This window comes from Chaetomium strumarium (assembly GCF_033439665.1).
Source record: "Chaetomium strumarium strain CBS 333.67 chromosome Unknown B0T15scaffold_1, whole genome shotgun sequence".
Lineage (NCBI taxonomy): Eukaryota > Fungi > Ascomycota > Sordariomycetes > Sordariales > Chaetomiaceae > Chaetomium > Chaetomium strumarium.
Genome location: NW_026944429.1, coordinates 2143004 through 2158005, shown reverse-complemented (window position 1 = coordinate 2158005; position 15002 = coordinate 2143004). Strand labels below are relative to the sequence as shown.

Sequence of the window (15002 nt, the reverse complement as noted above, 5' to 3'; positions counted from 1 at the left end):
AGCCGAGATTCGCTTTGAACCCCCCCCTCTTTTTCACAACATGGCGGATCGTGCCAAATCTGCACCGCTTCCAGAGATGGACGAGGCCGTTAAGACGGCCGGTGAGCCCTCACGCTCGCCGGTTGAAGCTGAAATCCTGCCAGCGTCGCACTGGCAGCAGGTACGTCCAACCGTACTCTCTTACTGCGGGCTGGATCCCTCTTGGCTAAGAAATGCCTTTGGTTGACCGTTTAGATCGAGCCAGAACAGTTCGGCGACGATGATTCGGGCTACAGCGACATGCTAAGCAGCACGGCCTCGCTGTCCAGCACCATCCTCGAGTATCGGAGCCTCCATGGCAGAACCTACCACGGGTCTGTCGGCAATGCTGAGGCATGGGAGCCAAACGATGCAGCGCACGCCGAGTCCATGGATATCCAGTACGTCGATGCTTTAACCCTCCAGTAGAAGGGTTAGCAGGAAAACTTAGCTAAGCAGAGCAAAAAAAAGTCACCACATGTGCACCCTTCTGCTAGGTGGGAAGCTCTTTCTGGCGCCGATCGCAGACAATCCCCAGGTATGTACGTAATCTCGATCCTGCGCCCTGTACCCCGTAAGCCAGCCTTATTTTTGAAAACCGGTCTTACACCGTCCTCTTAGAAAGTGCTTGATGTCGGCACCGGCACCGGGATTTGGGCCATGTACGTCCCATGCCATGCAAGATCCTTGCTGGATGTGATCTGACAGTCCGGTTCTTGCAGCGACTTCGCCGACGAACACCCCAACACCGAAGTGATTGGGACCGACTTGTCCCCGATGCAGCCAGCGTGGGTCCCGCCCAACGTCAAGTTCGAGATTGACGACGCCAACCTGGACTGGACGTGGGCGGAGAACAGCTTCGACTTCATCCACGCGCGCATCCTCGCGGGGAGCATCTCGGACTGGCAAAAGTTCTACCGCAACGCCTTCCGATGCTGCAAGCCGGGCGGCTGGATGGAGAGCCACGAGGCTTCCCTGCTGTGGCGCTCCGACCTGGGCATCAGGGACGAGAGCGCCATGGGCCAATGGGGCAAGGTCTTCCAGGAAGCCGGCAGGAAGACGGGACGGACTTTCTCTCTCGTCGACGAGGGCCTCCAGCAGAAGTACATGGAAGAGGCCGGTTTCGTGGACATCGTCGTCAGGGACCTTCCGTGTCCCTCCGGCGACTGGCCCAAAGAACCGGACAGGAAAGAGCTCGGCTTGTTTGCTCGCATGGCCCTTGAATCCGATATTGACGGTACGTGCACGCTTTGTTTAGTTAACTAAAACCTAGGATTGCGTAAGCCGGGATATCGAAAATCCATTTGCTAACGGCGGGCCGTTCTGGCGATTTTATCCACCTAGGATATATCCTCTACATATGGGGTTCGGTCATGGGCTGGAAGCCCGAAGAGATCAAGGTGTACATTGCCCACCTGCGGCGCGAGGTACGCGATTCGAGCATCCGGTCCTGGTTTCTCCGTCGCGTGGTGTATGGCAGGAAACCCGAGGCGGCTCCGTAGCAACGGGAATCTCCCACTTCCCGTCATCCCATGGCCCACGAGGTGTGTTGTCCATCGGCCCATAGCTTACGTTGGCGCCCCAACAACTGTGGAGGAGGGAATCGCGCAGCTGCGCATCGGCGTTAAATGCTCGGATACATACCTATGGTTATGCAGAACCGAGTGAAACTGGATTCTCTGAACAATTCTCATCCAGAATTCAAGATCCTAACAGACAACCCGACTGACGTGGCGCGTGGCGGTGCCGAGAGGATCGATGCGCATCCCGCGAGTTCCAATTGGATGTGGAGCGTTTTATTTATTTGAGGAGAGCTCTCGTTTCGTAGGAGCTGGGCTGCATGAGCTGTAATGGCAGTGCCTCCAGGAATTGGATGTTCCTCTCTTTAGGACTGTCTCGTATAGACTCGTCAAATAGTTACTTCAGCATTAAAATGCGGCGCATGTCAACCTTGTGAGTGAGGATGAGGCAAGGAGGTGGTAGTGCATCAAAATCCGGGGAATTACGCTCGAGATCTCGGCAGATTTCCAGCCTCCAGAGCTTTTCTCGTCGCCACAGGCACGCAGCTCTGGCACCCACGGCACCTTGAAGTCTCGTCGTGGTGGGGTTACAACGACCCGTGAAAGATGACGCTTATACATAACAGGCAGGACCCCTGCACTTTTCCATCGAAAGTTCAGGAGCAATGACGACATTCATCGGACACTTGACCACTTTTCGCCCGTTTTCCTTCGATCCCTTGTCGTAAATATGCACAATTGACACTCTCCCCTCGTACCCAACAGCTACACTAGTGGGCAAGCCGGGTGAGAAGTCAATAGACAGTAATAAGACAGTAGATGACAGGATCTCATGCGAGTCGTCGCTGTTGTCTGTCATGTGGGTATCGATGGTGCAGGTTTCCATGCGGCTGAGCCCGATTTTAGGGTGCACAGCGCGGCGGCGCCCACGAGCCCGGATGAGACGTGCTGGTTGACTTATTGGCTCAGGAGCGAAGACCCGACACTGCGGCAGGGCCCGGGTTTTATCGTTATGCCGACCCGAGCTCTCCCTGATTTGCTTGGTCCGTTGCAGCAAGGGACCCGTCATGTTGGGTTCTCGATTTCAGGTTGTGGCCTGCGGGTTTTCCTGCTCATCCACTTTCTCCCTAATAACTGTCTTCTGTCGGTCTTCTGTCACCCCTTGCGTGCCTGACCGTTGAGTTGTCCGCAGGGCTATGTCTACTGCCTCTGCGGTTGCCTTCCTTCAAGCCCACCGCCATAGCTATTCTTAGCTGTTGTTCATAAGACGTTGGCAGAACACATCACATCACGGCATCCTACACAGTATACACTACCTACCTTAGCAGTTGGTCCGGAACAACCTAGCTGCAGGTCGTCAAGCTGAGACCTACATCCAATACATACGCCAGGGAGCCCTGCCACTCCCTAGTTAGGCAGTGTTGCGAACCCCTTCACTCTCGCAGTCTCGCTCGCTTGCTCTCCTCTCAACACTCCACATGCGCACCGGCGGATCCATTCTTCCTTCGCGCTCGGCTGTGCTGTCCTTCGAACGTCGTCCTGCACTGTTTGACTGACTGATTCGGACCTGCGGATGTGAGCCGTCGATCATCGAAGGAAGCATTACGTGAACGCTTGTGCGATCCAGATCCGGGCGACAAGAGTCCCGAGACACACCACCTTTGTCTGGCATGGTGCACAGTACCCAGTAGTAAGTGCCAACTTAAAAAAAATACGCCCGCATGGCGCCCCTCGCTGCACACCCCTGTCACCCCTGCTATTAGGCTTCCGCGTTGGCAAGAGGAGGAAAGAGCTGCACCGGAGAGAAAAAGGGAGGACCGGTCAGCTCCCAGTCCCTCACTTGAAGGGGAAAAAAAGAAAAGAAAGAGCACGAGAAGCGGACATCGAGCCAGCACAATCACCTCACCCCAGGACCTTCATGACACAGTACGGGAGGGCGGGTGACATAGCTAGCTGCATTGCTCGCTCGACAAGAGGAGGAAAATAGAAAGAGACAAAACTTGGAAACGGACATAGCCAACACAATGGGGATGGGAAAACGAATGTCGCGGTTGGGGTTGTTGACCTCTTACCTTCCCAAGCTCACATCCCGCGCAGATTCGCACACGTCGTCCTCGGAAGCATTTCACAAACCAATCCCGGACAGCTCGACCTCGTCATCCACATCGCCCACCAGCACCGTCCCGACCATGGCCACAAGTACGGCCAGGACCAGCGAGGCCTCTGAGTCGTCGAGCCGACTCGGGGCCGGCACCGAGTCCAGCTGTCTCTCACCCATCGACGCGGGTTCTCCCTTTTCGGAACAAGGCGGCTTCTTCGAGCGCTCAACCTCGAAGCTTCAGAAGGCGCCACCAGCCATGCCGCTCTCTCCACCACCGCCGCCTCCCACGGCCCGTCCCGTGCCAAGTAGGACACCGCCCCGGATCCCGGACATCACTGGGACCGACGCGACACCGACGCCTCCGACAGAGAGCGGGCCCGGTGACAGGAGCCGCTCTCCCGATCGGCCGCCGACGAGGGCGAAGCTGCAGCCGGCCCGCCTCCAGACGACGCGGCTTCCGTCTCCGGCCCCAAATCCTCGCGGTCGTAGTGTGTCCGCACAGCCCCCGCCAGCAGCCCGTGGAATGTCTGTAGAAGGCTCGCGGGCGGTGTCCAGTCCAGTCAGCGACTCGTCCCGCTTGAAGCCTCCCAGCGAGGGCAGTCCGCCTGCCGCGTCGGAGAGGAAGAAGAGGAAGAGTTGGTTCCCCGGTATCCGGTCGAGAGCCAATTCGGACGCCAACAAGCCGAAAGGACACGCCGCGTGGATCTTGTCCCCCGACAACCAGCTCGAGTATAACACGACACCGCTCGTGCATGGCGAAAAGGTGCGCGTTGTCCTTTTATTCAGGTCGGTTGTTGGCGGGTTTTGCGGCAGCGCGCTGACCACGTACAGGTGCCCGAGCTGTGGAATGAGTCCGGCAATGTCTACGTCTATCTCCACCCGAAAGATAGCGGCCGCGGGCCGTGTTTCAAGGTGGCCGATCACATGTTCAGTCTGTCGGGCGTGCTAAACGAGCTGCTGGTGTCGGAGATGATGGCGGGGATGTCTCACGACGCTGGCTACGCTGATGTCGCACCGGAGGCCGGTCCCGTGACCGAAGGCCACCTGTACCTCCCCCTGGAGAACACCGATCTCGGGCATCTTGTTGCAGCGCGGAACCTGTTCGCCCTCTTGACGCACCAGCCTCTCGTGGGGACGCCCGAGAATCCGACTTACTTCTCGGCCATTCTGCAGATCGCCGGCCTGCTCCGACGGTTTAATTTCAGCAGCTATGATGGCTCCTCGTTTGGCGAGTCGGTTGACGCAGCGTTCGACTTCTTCGTGGACCAGGTCGGCCTGGCCGATGTGCGCCACAGCCGGGAGAAGACGCTGGAGGCGCTCATCCTGGCCGAGCAAATGAAGTCGTGGAACCTCTACAACGAGGCCTTCGTTCATGCCGTGGGCAAGTATGAATCGCTCATGGAGCTGAAGTCGCCCCTCTACGAGAGGATCTCGGTCAACACGCGCAAGCGCCTGGAGCGCGCCCACTTGGACTTGGCCAACAGACAGGCCAGTCTGAACACACGGCTCGAGGCCTTCGAGTTCCCCTCGCTGTTCGCCGGCACCGCCAGCTCGACCTCGATGGAAGAGTACAAGAGCGTCAGGTTCAAGGAATGGAGGAACTCGTACAGCAGGATGAGGAGCTTTGTCCTCAGCTACTACAAAGATCTGTTCGGCAACTGGCCGCCCAGGGCCAGGAGCCGCAAGAACTACTTCTCCCAGAGTGGGCTCAACCGGGAGTGTCTGAAGATCCTCTACTCGGATTTCTGCGCCCTCTATGACCTCCTGGTGGACCGGCACGCGCTGACACCCCGCGTTATCGGCGAGACGTATGACCAGCCTGACCAGGATGCCAAGGATTCCAAAGACTCCAAAGAGTCCAAGGAGAAGAAGCTCGGCGAGGCCCAGATATCGGCGCTTCGCAAGGTGCTCAGCGAGTTTGATAAGTCCTCACCCCCTGTGCTACCTCCGATCCCGTTCGATGTCCCCAAGATCCCGAGCATGACCGCCATCTACGAGAACTACAACGAGCTCCCCGCCAAGAAGCAGGCCAAATACAGCAGATCCATACGGCCGCACGAGCTCCAGCTCATCCTCCTCAAATCCCGCAACATCGACACGGACGCCCTGCAGTTCCCCTTCCTGCTCGCCTACAAGGACTTCGAGCTCAGAGAAGCCAAGGGTGTCAGCCCGCAGGACCTGGCCGACCAGCGCCTCGGCTACTGGCTGTTTCTCTACGTCGTGCTACAATCCCTTCCCATGCTCGTCGTCGACGCGCCAGGGCTGCGCTACACCGAAGGCGTGGAGGACTTCCTCTGCGAGGCGCCGCAAGGCAACCCGCCCTGGACCGAAGAAGCCGGCGAGGTCCGCAAGATCTGGTACCAGACGGCCGACCAGAACATCGTCGAACTCTCGGCCGACGTGGTTATGTTCTCGGTCGAGGGCATCTACATGCGATCGCACTGTTGGCTGGCCGCGAAGGAATGGGAAGCCGCCCTAGACGACAACATTGCCAACGGCAACGGCGCCATCCCTCCCTCGTCGCTCCCTCCCCCTGCCGCCCCGCAGCTACCCGACCTGCAGACCTCCCCCTTGCAGCCCCCGCGCCCGGCGTTCCGGGACATGGACCCAATGATGAACAACAGCAACCCTCCGAGCCGCTCCCAGAGCCCCGCCAATTCCGGCTCGCCCTCCAACTCCCCCCACCTGCGGCCCTCCAACGGCTCTCCGCACCTGCGCCCCCGCAGCGGATCGGTCAACGACCGTGCCCGCCAGGCCTTCCGCGCCAGCATGGCCATCGGCCTCGAGCCGCTGCCTTTGCCCCCGCCGGCCGGCGTGCACCACTTCGACCGCACCTCGCGCGTGCTCAGCTCCGGGTCCCTCGCGAGCATGAGCATACGGAGCCGCAACGGCAGCCCGGGACCGGGACCGGGGAGCCCCGTCGTAGGGCCGGGCAGCCCCGTGTCCGGCGGGCCGTGGGAGGGATACCAGCTTGGCCTGCGAGCTAGTCGCTCGGCGGTCAATCTCAATGGTGCAGGCGCTGGTGGGGGTGGGAGTGGGGAGCTGTTCCTGAATGCGGCGCAGCAGCAGCAGCAGCCGCGGAAGTCGAGCTACGGCGGCTTTCCGGGGTCGGGGCCGGGGCCGTCGAGTCTCGGACCTGGTGCTGGTGCTGGTGCACATCATGGCGCGAGTGACTCTAATGGGGGCAGCACGTTTGATGATATCCTGAAGGGGATGGATAACGGGAAGAAGAAGAAGAAGAGCTTGTTCTTTTGAGCTGGCACTTTCCTTTCTTACTTTCTGGCCCTTTCCCGTACCCCGAGGGCTTTTTGAAGAAGAAAAGAAAGATGCATCTCGGTCCTAATCTTGTCTGGCTTTGACATACTTTGTATAGACGATACCCCTTTTTAATTTTTCTTTTTCTTTTTTTCCCTTTTCGATGGTCTTTTGGCTTCGCTCGGAACTTGGCTGCATTTTTCTGGTCTCTCCCGGAGTTTTTTTTGGCATCGGGTGCAACGGCTAGGGATGGTGGAGGAGGGCCGGGGGTGGGTTCCTGATCTGTGAAGATCTCTGGGTGGGATTTCGTAGGGTTCCTGCTAGTAGTAGTAACCTTTATGTAGAGGGGAAGTGATAGGGAGGGCGGGGTAGAAAAAAGTAATGTGAAAAGTCAAACTGAGCGAGGTACCTCTCTGATGATGGAAAAGAAGCCGGCAAGCCTTTTAACATCTAGTACACCTTGAGCAGTATTCGGTGTAGTAGTACCGTGCGTGCAGTGGGCCCTGAATCATTGTCGGACTTTGAATCCACATCGCATGTTCACTCGCCACAGCATGGAGTCCATGCAAGTTGACAAGTTGAGAATATACTCGTAGTTCTACGGGAGCTGTCTCCATATGCGGACCAACCCGAGATTGTAGTCCAACTTTACTCCGTACGTACCTACATAGGTAAAGATTCGTAGAACTGCTGGAATTCGCAAAGCCACCGTTGGAGGCCGCCATCTATTGCGCCAAAACAAGGCCGAATCTAAGGTGTGTACCAAGGTTGACCGAGATCATGCATATAGAAAAGGATCCCTAGGCAGATCTTAGGCATGGGTTGAATTTACACATGGCTTTCTTTCAGAATCTCAATTACCTTAACCTTGCCTGAAGAGGGGTGTGTGTTACACAGCCAACATGTTCTGTCTGCGCAACACTAGAGCGCAACCGCGCTAGCCCGCATCTGGTGCCCGTTTCAGAAAGGAAAATACAAAGCCATGCCATGACGTACATGCTTATAAGAATTGGGTTTTCCAGCTTATGATGCGCACACTGTTTTTATAGTATGCCCATACCTCATTCCTATTTTGGACCTGAATAGTAGTGCGCAGACGCGCCGAACTTTGCTACCTACTCCAGCATCCTCTTGCTCCCGACGTAGACACCAAGCTAACCTGCCATGGATTTGGGGCCCTTACGATTGCGTGGGACGTCCAACTACCGTGGCTTGCCAAAATACACTCCGGCATACACCGTCGAGGCCTGACAGTAGGGAATACCGGTTGCCGTAAAGAAAGAGGCGAACCTGGACTGGATGGGGGTTTCCCTATTTATGCGGGTGGGTGGCACGGGGAGTGCCAAGACGGTCAACCATGCTTGTCTGCTCACGAGGCTGAACGGAACAATAAATGTTGTGCTCGCTGTAGCTCAGCGGCGTCTTCGAACTTCAGTGTCTCAGGTTAGACTCCTCTATCATGGATTCAATGGTAGGCTGAAGAGAAGATTAGAGGCAAGTTGCGGATGTTTTACACTGCTGTGGCGCCCGAGGGATGTAGTACAGGTGTAAGATCCGTTCGCCGAGGCTTCGAAAACAAGTCGAACAATCAAAATCGCGCGCTCGAAGGAGAATGCGGTTCCAGATCACGATTTGTGAGTCCTGCCTAGAAGTGCTAGAACCAGCGTCGAAGAGGAAGCGAAAAGGTCTTATGCGCATCTGCGAAGGATCGCTCGAACGGTGTCGTCCCCTGCAAGTCACACGCGCTGTTGCCAACACCGTCAACAACCCCTTTTTCTGTACCGGTCGCTCTGTGCAACTGTATTTTCGGTCAAGCAGGGGGGGTCCAGTTCGCTTGAGATCTCCAAGCCGCTCCCGCATTGGCCAATCATAACCCCTGTCGTGAGCGATTCTGGAAGCCGTTGTGAAGTTCGCCTTGGTGTAAGTGACTGAGATGGAGGGCGAAGAGAGCCTCATCGACTTGCTCAAGGAGCACCAGAAAACCCGGGAGGAGCCCCAGCTGACTGTCCAAATCTTCCCTTTTCATCGAGCATCCCCAGCTTCACCGTATCCCCAAGTCTGTCGGACCAATTGGTTATCCCAGTGTTGCCTTGGACAGTGTTGTTCGACCCGCCGTATGCTGGTTTGCTTGTCTCGGCTGCACATCAAGCCCAACCGGCCGTTAGCTCAGCACCTTTTAAAGACGCCGACCAACCATGTCAGCCACCCCAGACCGCTTCAGGCGCTTCCATGGGGGCACCGATTCGGGAGATGCGTCCTGCGAGTATCCACCCCACAGCGACCTTGCCAGGGTCCATATCCAGGATAGTACCAGCAGCTCCACGCCATCGGAGGATTTTTCCCAATATTTTGACTTTGATGCGTTCCCGGATGGTGATCAAGTGACGGATGTAACCATCCAGTCCGATGTCCCCTCGGAAGTGAAGCACATCGCCAGACGCAGAGTCCAGACATCGGCTGCTCCCGCCGCCCCTGTGCCCAACCACGATGATGATTGTGCCATGCCAGACGCCCCATCCCTGGACCCTCAGCCCTCCTCACCTCAGCTTCCCCACGTCTGGCCGAGGCTCGTGGATCCCCAGCCCCCACGAGACCAGAGCATCCAGGTCGAGACATCGCCCTCACCACCACCCTCCAGCGATATGGGACAGTCCCGGGCTACCTCGTCTCCAAGCCAAAGGACTCGGACGGTCAAGAATCCGGAAGAGACGAGCCAAGTTCGAGAGGTTGGAGCTTGCTACCGCTGCAGGATGAACAAGGCCGTGGTAGGTTCTTGCATGGTCATCCACGTTCCTTCCACGCAGTGCTGACCGATCCGTCGTCAGTGTAAACCCTCATCGGTCTGTCCGGCGTGCCACAAGCGTCCTTTATCCGACATGGTGTGCATCCGGAAATCGCTGCGGGACATGGTCACAGCAGTGCTCGGTATGCTTATCCAACCCCCTCTTCATTTCAGGAGCTGACTCCCGTCAAGCACGCTGGAACTGGAACGACCCCAAATTCTTCATGCCAGGCCGTGACCAGTTCGCTGCAGATCGTCACATCCTCGACATTTCCTGCTCTGATAGTACCGACAGTCCTCGGCTACCAGTAGTGGTCGGCCCCTTCATCCTGCCGAATCAAAAGGAGCAGGGCAAATCAAGCGCTCCCCGTTTTGGAATTGCACCAGACGACAAGCCTCATGAGGAGGCGCTTTATCAATGGATGGAGGATCATATCCTGGCTGAGCGCAGAAGCGACTTTGAAGCTCAGATGGACAAGCTTCTCGTCAAATTTGTCCGCCGATCACAGTCCACCAAGCCTTTGGATGGCCAATGTCCGCAGATATTCGAGACATTGCTGTCGAATCTTCTCAAGATGCGGTGTATGTGGAAGGTCTGGAGCTGCAAGCAATTCTTCGTCTGGTCTGGACCCCGTTTGTTCCCCCTTGACTTGTCATTCGCGTCAGTTCAAGACTCGCTTCGTCTGTACGCGGCCCAAGCCATATCAGAACTTGAACGGAAGATAATCCCTGAGATCGAATTGCATCTCGTCAAAAAAGAGAAAGATGCAACCCGCCCGGCACCGGAAATGCGAAGTCTCTGCAATGTCTCAAAATGGCTGTTGTTGTGGCAGGTCATCTTGATTTACCGTCAGTCGTTGAGCTTCGTGATGGAACAACAACAAACAGATGCTGCACCATTGCCGATAACTGGTTAGTATGCGTCCCAGGCACCAAGATTGCCGCACGCTAATTGAGGATTCAGTCATGCCAATGGATGAGAGGCACAACTTCCGAGAGACGACGAGACAGCTGTTGGATGCAATCATCGTCATCTACTCCGGAGTGTTCCAGAAGGCAACCGTTGTCAAGAGTCTCAGAGACGCCGGGCCTGAGGTCTTCGGAGGCGACCCGGAACTGTACAAAACGTACAGGACGGTTTGGCAGGCGATGCCTGAGTTCTGTAAGTCTCCGGGATTACCTGGCCGATGATCAGGTCGTACTGACCGCATTCCATCAGATCACCAGGCGTCAGGCCAAGTCTCGCCCACCGACAAGCTCTTTATAGAATACATTGTCGGAAGGGAGACGGACATCGTAGCGAAGGCTCGCCCAGCCCGGAAATGCGCATGATGGAGGTGGATGGATTAAAAGGTGACGCTGCCCTTCGTGATCATGGCGGACTCGCTCTTCCCTCGCCGATATGTTGATGATGAATGATTTGGCGTTCTGGATGAATAAAAACGGTTGTGCGGGCTGGGGGCTTAGGGTCCATCAATGGCCGATCGCATGCAGCCGGGCTGTGGCGATGGTGCCAGTGGGATGAAGTTGTTCGATAGTGACGAGGGACGCACTACGGTCTTATGCACCAGGAATTGTGGGCGATCTAGAATGTCTGAGACAGGTTGCACCGCCAACACTGGCAGGGGGGAATGAACCAAGGTACGAGGTTTTGGCAGAGGCCTCGACTCATAAGTGGCTCGGATCTCTACGGCCGTAAGTTAGCGGGTCATAAGACTGATGAAGTATGAGTTCAAGCCTATTGGCATGCTTACACTGATGTGTTAACGGTGACTATGACCTTCATCCCCCCATGCTTCTGCTTTTTCACGCTATTGAAAAGCTCGACTAGGGTTTGAAGATCAACCCTCCTTGCTGCCTCTTCACCCACAAGAATATCTAGATGTATCTTCAACTTTTTGCCGTGCTCTGCAGTTGACCGGAACCTGTCTGTTTCAGCTGGATGTAACATGAGAAGAGACACGGGCTCCTGCATACCTGATCGTGCGCTTGAGAGCATCTTGCGTTTTGGGGCACTTTCTTATCAGCAATGCCATTGCTCCAGTGACGGCTCCCGTATAGTCGGCCCAGAATGGTGCGTTTGGGTCTGCTGCCTTCATCAGAGCTCGCAAATTCTTGTGCAGCTGCTCATCTATAGGTGCCAAACACGCTCCCCATCGCGCGCAGAGTGTTACTCCGAGCACAGCACGGGCTAGGTGGGTTAGCCCGGGCTGGTCCGGACAGCTGACCGCACTGTGCAAAGCGGCTGATGCGTTTGCAACCGCATCGTCCCCCAGACGGGTCCAGATCTGGTTGGCATAGAAGGAGCCAAGCTGTAGACCGAAGATGGTAGTCGTCGTAGCCAAGTCGATATCTGGGGGAAACGCGGAGCGTAACGTATCGAGGACATCCTGAATGCTCGCTGCTTGTTCGCCCCGATCGGAAGGCGCAGTCTCAATGATATGCTGGGAGCCCGTCATAGGATTGGTATCCCGAATATCTGGCGGCAAGCTCATCATCAGAGCCCCTTCGCGATTGCCGCCGGAACAGAACGTAACAGACCGGATATGGGGAACCGCGGCTATTAGCGCGTCAACCACGGCGACGATAGCAGGGAATTGGGCACGCCTGCGCTTCGACATTCCGAAGATCTTTCCATCAAAGGACTCGTTGGCTTCGAGCATGTCCTTGGTTTTGCCAAACAATTGGCCGGAGACGGTGAAGGATCCTATTAAGGGGATTGGATAGGGTTGGATCGGGTGCTTGTGCATCAACATGCTTCCATAGCCTCGGAAGCCTCCTCCGCAAAGGTAAATGTCGATTCCCGACCTGTCTTCACCCTCCATGCCATCCGTGATCTGCTGGGCTTGAGCCGCAGCTGTCGCAAGAGATGAAAACCTGGCACATAGGGTTTGAAATGCAGCACTCAGGCCCCCACGAAGTTGCGATATTGCTGCCGCTTGGGCATGAGAATCGCCGCTGTCGAAGATCTTGATCAGGCGGGCCGCACCGAAAGGCAAGCTCTGTCCGGCAAGCGCAGCAACAACCTCAGGGCTGAAAGCATCCCCTTGAGCACCGGCTTTCGCAGCATAGGTGTCCAAATACGTCATCTGCACACTGCCGCCGCCGAGATCCAGGAACAGCCCCTTCACATTATCGAAGCCTGAACGAGCTCCCACGGCCCCAAAAAGAGTTTCCACTTCGGGAGCGAGGATGTACACGGATAGTCCTGGAGAAGCGGTTCGTATAGCTTGGAGCATGGTTGTGGCATTTTGAGCCCGACGCATTGCCTCAGTCGCAAACACTCTCATATGCTCAATAGGAACTCCATAGTCATCGACAGCAATAGCCCTGAAGCGTGCCAGGGTGTGCGAGACCAGCTTAATAGTCTCGTCGGGAAATGCCAATGATGGCCCACTTAAGGCATCGAGCAACGAGATGGCGGCGCGCTCCCGATACATACATCTCAGCAGTCTGCTTCGGGGAGGAGAAAGGTCTGAGATGGAAAATCGGATGCCGTTGCTTAAGCGACGAGTCAGACCGGCGAGTTCGTCCTGCCCGAGACGGCAGACTCGACCCACGGCCGCAGTGAAGGTGAAGAGAATCAACTTACCTTCCCATGTCAACCAAAGCATACAGTTGGTTGGAACTAGCGGCATCCCATTGCGGCATCTTCTGCTCCAAGTTTTGGAGCGTAATGATGTCAACGAGCTCATCCATTTTTTCTGGCCGCCACAACCCAGGGAAGCATCTAGGAAGAAGATGATGGACTGAGAGGACGATCCTGCGAGAACCAGGGGTTGCAAGGGAAGGTTAGGTATGGCCGGGCTGCAAGTCTCGCGAGGTGAGACTGTCTTGAAAAGGGATGCAGAGAGGTGGTTGAGTGGTTCGGACGGTGTGGGGCTTTTCAGACCTGCAAGTCATGTGTGCCCAACATCGCACCTTCCATGCTACTTTAGTGGCAGCGAAACCCAACGTCATGTTGGCATTTGAGAAACTGGAAACGTGGGCAAGCTCGACTGGACGCTTGTCGGATCGGAAATAGCAGGTGGGCTTTCCATGGTAGTCGCGATTCTCGAGCTGGGATGGCATGTCCGCATATCTTCGAGGCTCAGATTCCCAGTCTCGAGCTGTTAGCGTACTAACGTTAAGATTCTCTAACGCTGCCCGGGTCACTTCGGAGTTGATGAGCGAGGCCATGATATTGTGTTAGGTATGGATTTGGGATCGTTATTACTTATTAGATGAGAGAGCAGATCTTGGAAAACCTAAGGTACGTAAGAAGCATTGACTGTTATCTCTAGTCAACGTTACCGCGCATCACTCTGTTCTGCTGCGCCGGTTACATCTAACACTAGGATTGTCGTTCCCTCGTTAGGCAGTCTTCAAATGCATTTGGTGAATACAATGAGACGTCTATCCCGAGGAAAGCCCTAGTGACGGCAAAGACGTTGTCTACTGCTAGTGGGCCATCAAATGGAGGGTTGAGGTGTTTCTTACACAGGATACCTTCCAGGTTATCACCAGCAGTGTAGCTGTCCGGCTGGGTACGTACTGGGCTACTAGTTTCTTGCTCCCGGACTCGGAGAGTCGGAGCCCACGATGACGGCAGCCACGTGCTCACGCCGTGCATCCGTCTCTCAAAAACCGTAGCTAGGAAATAAGGTAGGGTTTCCCGTTCTGCAGCTCGGCCGAGATGTCACTGTGTGGCACATCCCTGCGGGAATCACCGTTCACCTCGAAGGCCGAAAACCGAATGGATTGGTGAGAACCTGTTCTTAAACTGGGATCTTCACCATCGGTGTGGAACGACAACCTGTTGCGCTTCGAAGCGGTGAACCGAAGCGGATTGACGAATTGAAGTAGCGTATCCGGTGACGCACCGGCCTGCCAAAAATGCGCGATGCGACCATGTCACACCTTCTGCAGTCCGTTCGTACCTGGCGGCTCATCAACAAAACCTAGTCGATTTTGGACCTACTATAACGTTAGTTTTCGGATAGACACCAACGACGGACACACACGCCCTTGGCGGTCCTAATGCATCATCTTATCCAGACGCTCCATATAATTCAGGACAAAACTCATCCCGCCATTCATAACAACATGATATTTCACCATTTCGATCCTCATGCCAGCTCCTCCATCAGGTCACTCAGGTGTTGCACCGCGTGGGAATGGGCGCGGCAGACGTTGAGGAAGGGTGGGTTTGATTGGACAGAAGCCACTTAAAGTCGCGTCTCTTCGTGTGCCCCAAAGACGCGAAAAAACGCGCTTACTGTGGGTCCACACCAGCTCGAGCTTCCGCCCCTCTCGGCGCATATGCCATACGCAGTAGCCCAACCTG

General features: G+C 56.0%; 4 protein-coding genes across 4 annotated transcripts; 3 read left to right on the top strand and 1 right to left on the bottom strand.

Annotated features, from left to right (window-relative positions):
• Positions 1-40: 40 nt before the first annotated feature.
• B0T15DRAFT_506716 (S-adenosyl-L-methionine-dependent methyltransferase) lies at positions 41-1520 on the top strand (the record flags this gene model as incomplete). The annotated part of the gene is made up of 6 exons (XM_062867599.1): positions 41-160; positions 235-419; positions 490-556; positions 640-680; positions 741-1255; positions 1363-1520. 6 exons carry the CDS (start codon positions 41-43, stop codon positions 1518-1520), a joined length of 1086 nt encoding a protein of 361 aa, XP_062725777.1.
• Positions 1521-3580: 2060 nt separating this feature from the next.
• On the top strand, positions 3581-6894 carry B0T15DRAFT_385628 (uncharacterized protein; the record flags this gene model as incomplete). Its single annotated transcript, XM_062864288.1, has 2 exons — positions 3581-4402; positions 4471-6894. 2 exons carry the CDS (start codon positions 3581-3583, stop codon positions 6892-6894), a joined length of 3246 nt encoding a protein of 1081 aa, XP_062725776.1.
• A 2195-nt stretch (positions 6895-9089) lies between these two features.
• On the top strand, positions 9090-10593 carry B0T15DRAFT_386841 (uncharacterized protein; the record flags this gene model as incomplete). Its single annotated transcript, XM_062864344.1, has 3 exons — positions 9090-9659; positions 9720-9819; positions 9869-10593. The coding sequence occupies 3 exons, from the start codon at positions 9090-9092 to the stop codon at positions 10591-10593; spliced, it is 1395 nt and encodes a 464-aa protein (XP_062725775.1).
• A 522-nt stretch (positions 10594-11115) lies between these two features.
• On the bottom strand, positions 11116-13520 carry B0T15DRAFT_20382 (uncharacterized protein). Its single transcript, XM_062862605.1, has 4 exons — positions 13269-13520; positions 11654-13177; positions 11431-11601; positions 11116-11363 (listed from the first exon to the last, which is right to left on the bottom strand). The coding sequence occupies exons 1-4, from the start codon at positions 13373-13375 to the stop codon at positions 11345-11347; spliced, it is 1821 nt and encodes a 606-aa protein (XP_062725774.1). The 5' UTR covers positions 13376-13520; the 3' UTR covers positions 11116-11344.
• Positions 13521-15002: the final 1482 nt, after the last annotated feature.

Excerpts from the sequence above, each read along its gene's own strand:
- B0T15DRAFT_20382 (XM_062862605.1), bottom strand. The coding sequence starts at position 13,375 with ATGGATGAGCTCGTTGACATCATTACGCTCCAAAACTTGGAGCAGAAG. Across the intron at positions 13,178-13,268 it reads GCTTTGGTTGACATGGGAAG|CAACGGCATCCGATTTTCCA; the intron begins GTAAGTTGATTC and ends TCGTCGCTTAAG. Across the intron at positions 11,602-11,653 it reads GCTCTCAAGCGCACGATCAG|GTTCCGGTCAACTGCAGAGC; the intron begins GTATGCAGGAGC and ends TGAAACAGACAG.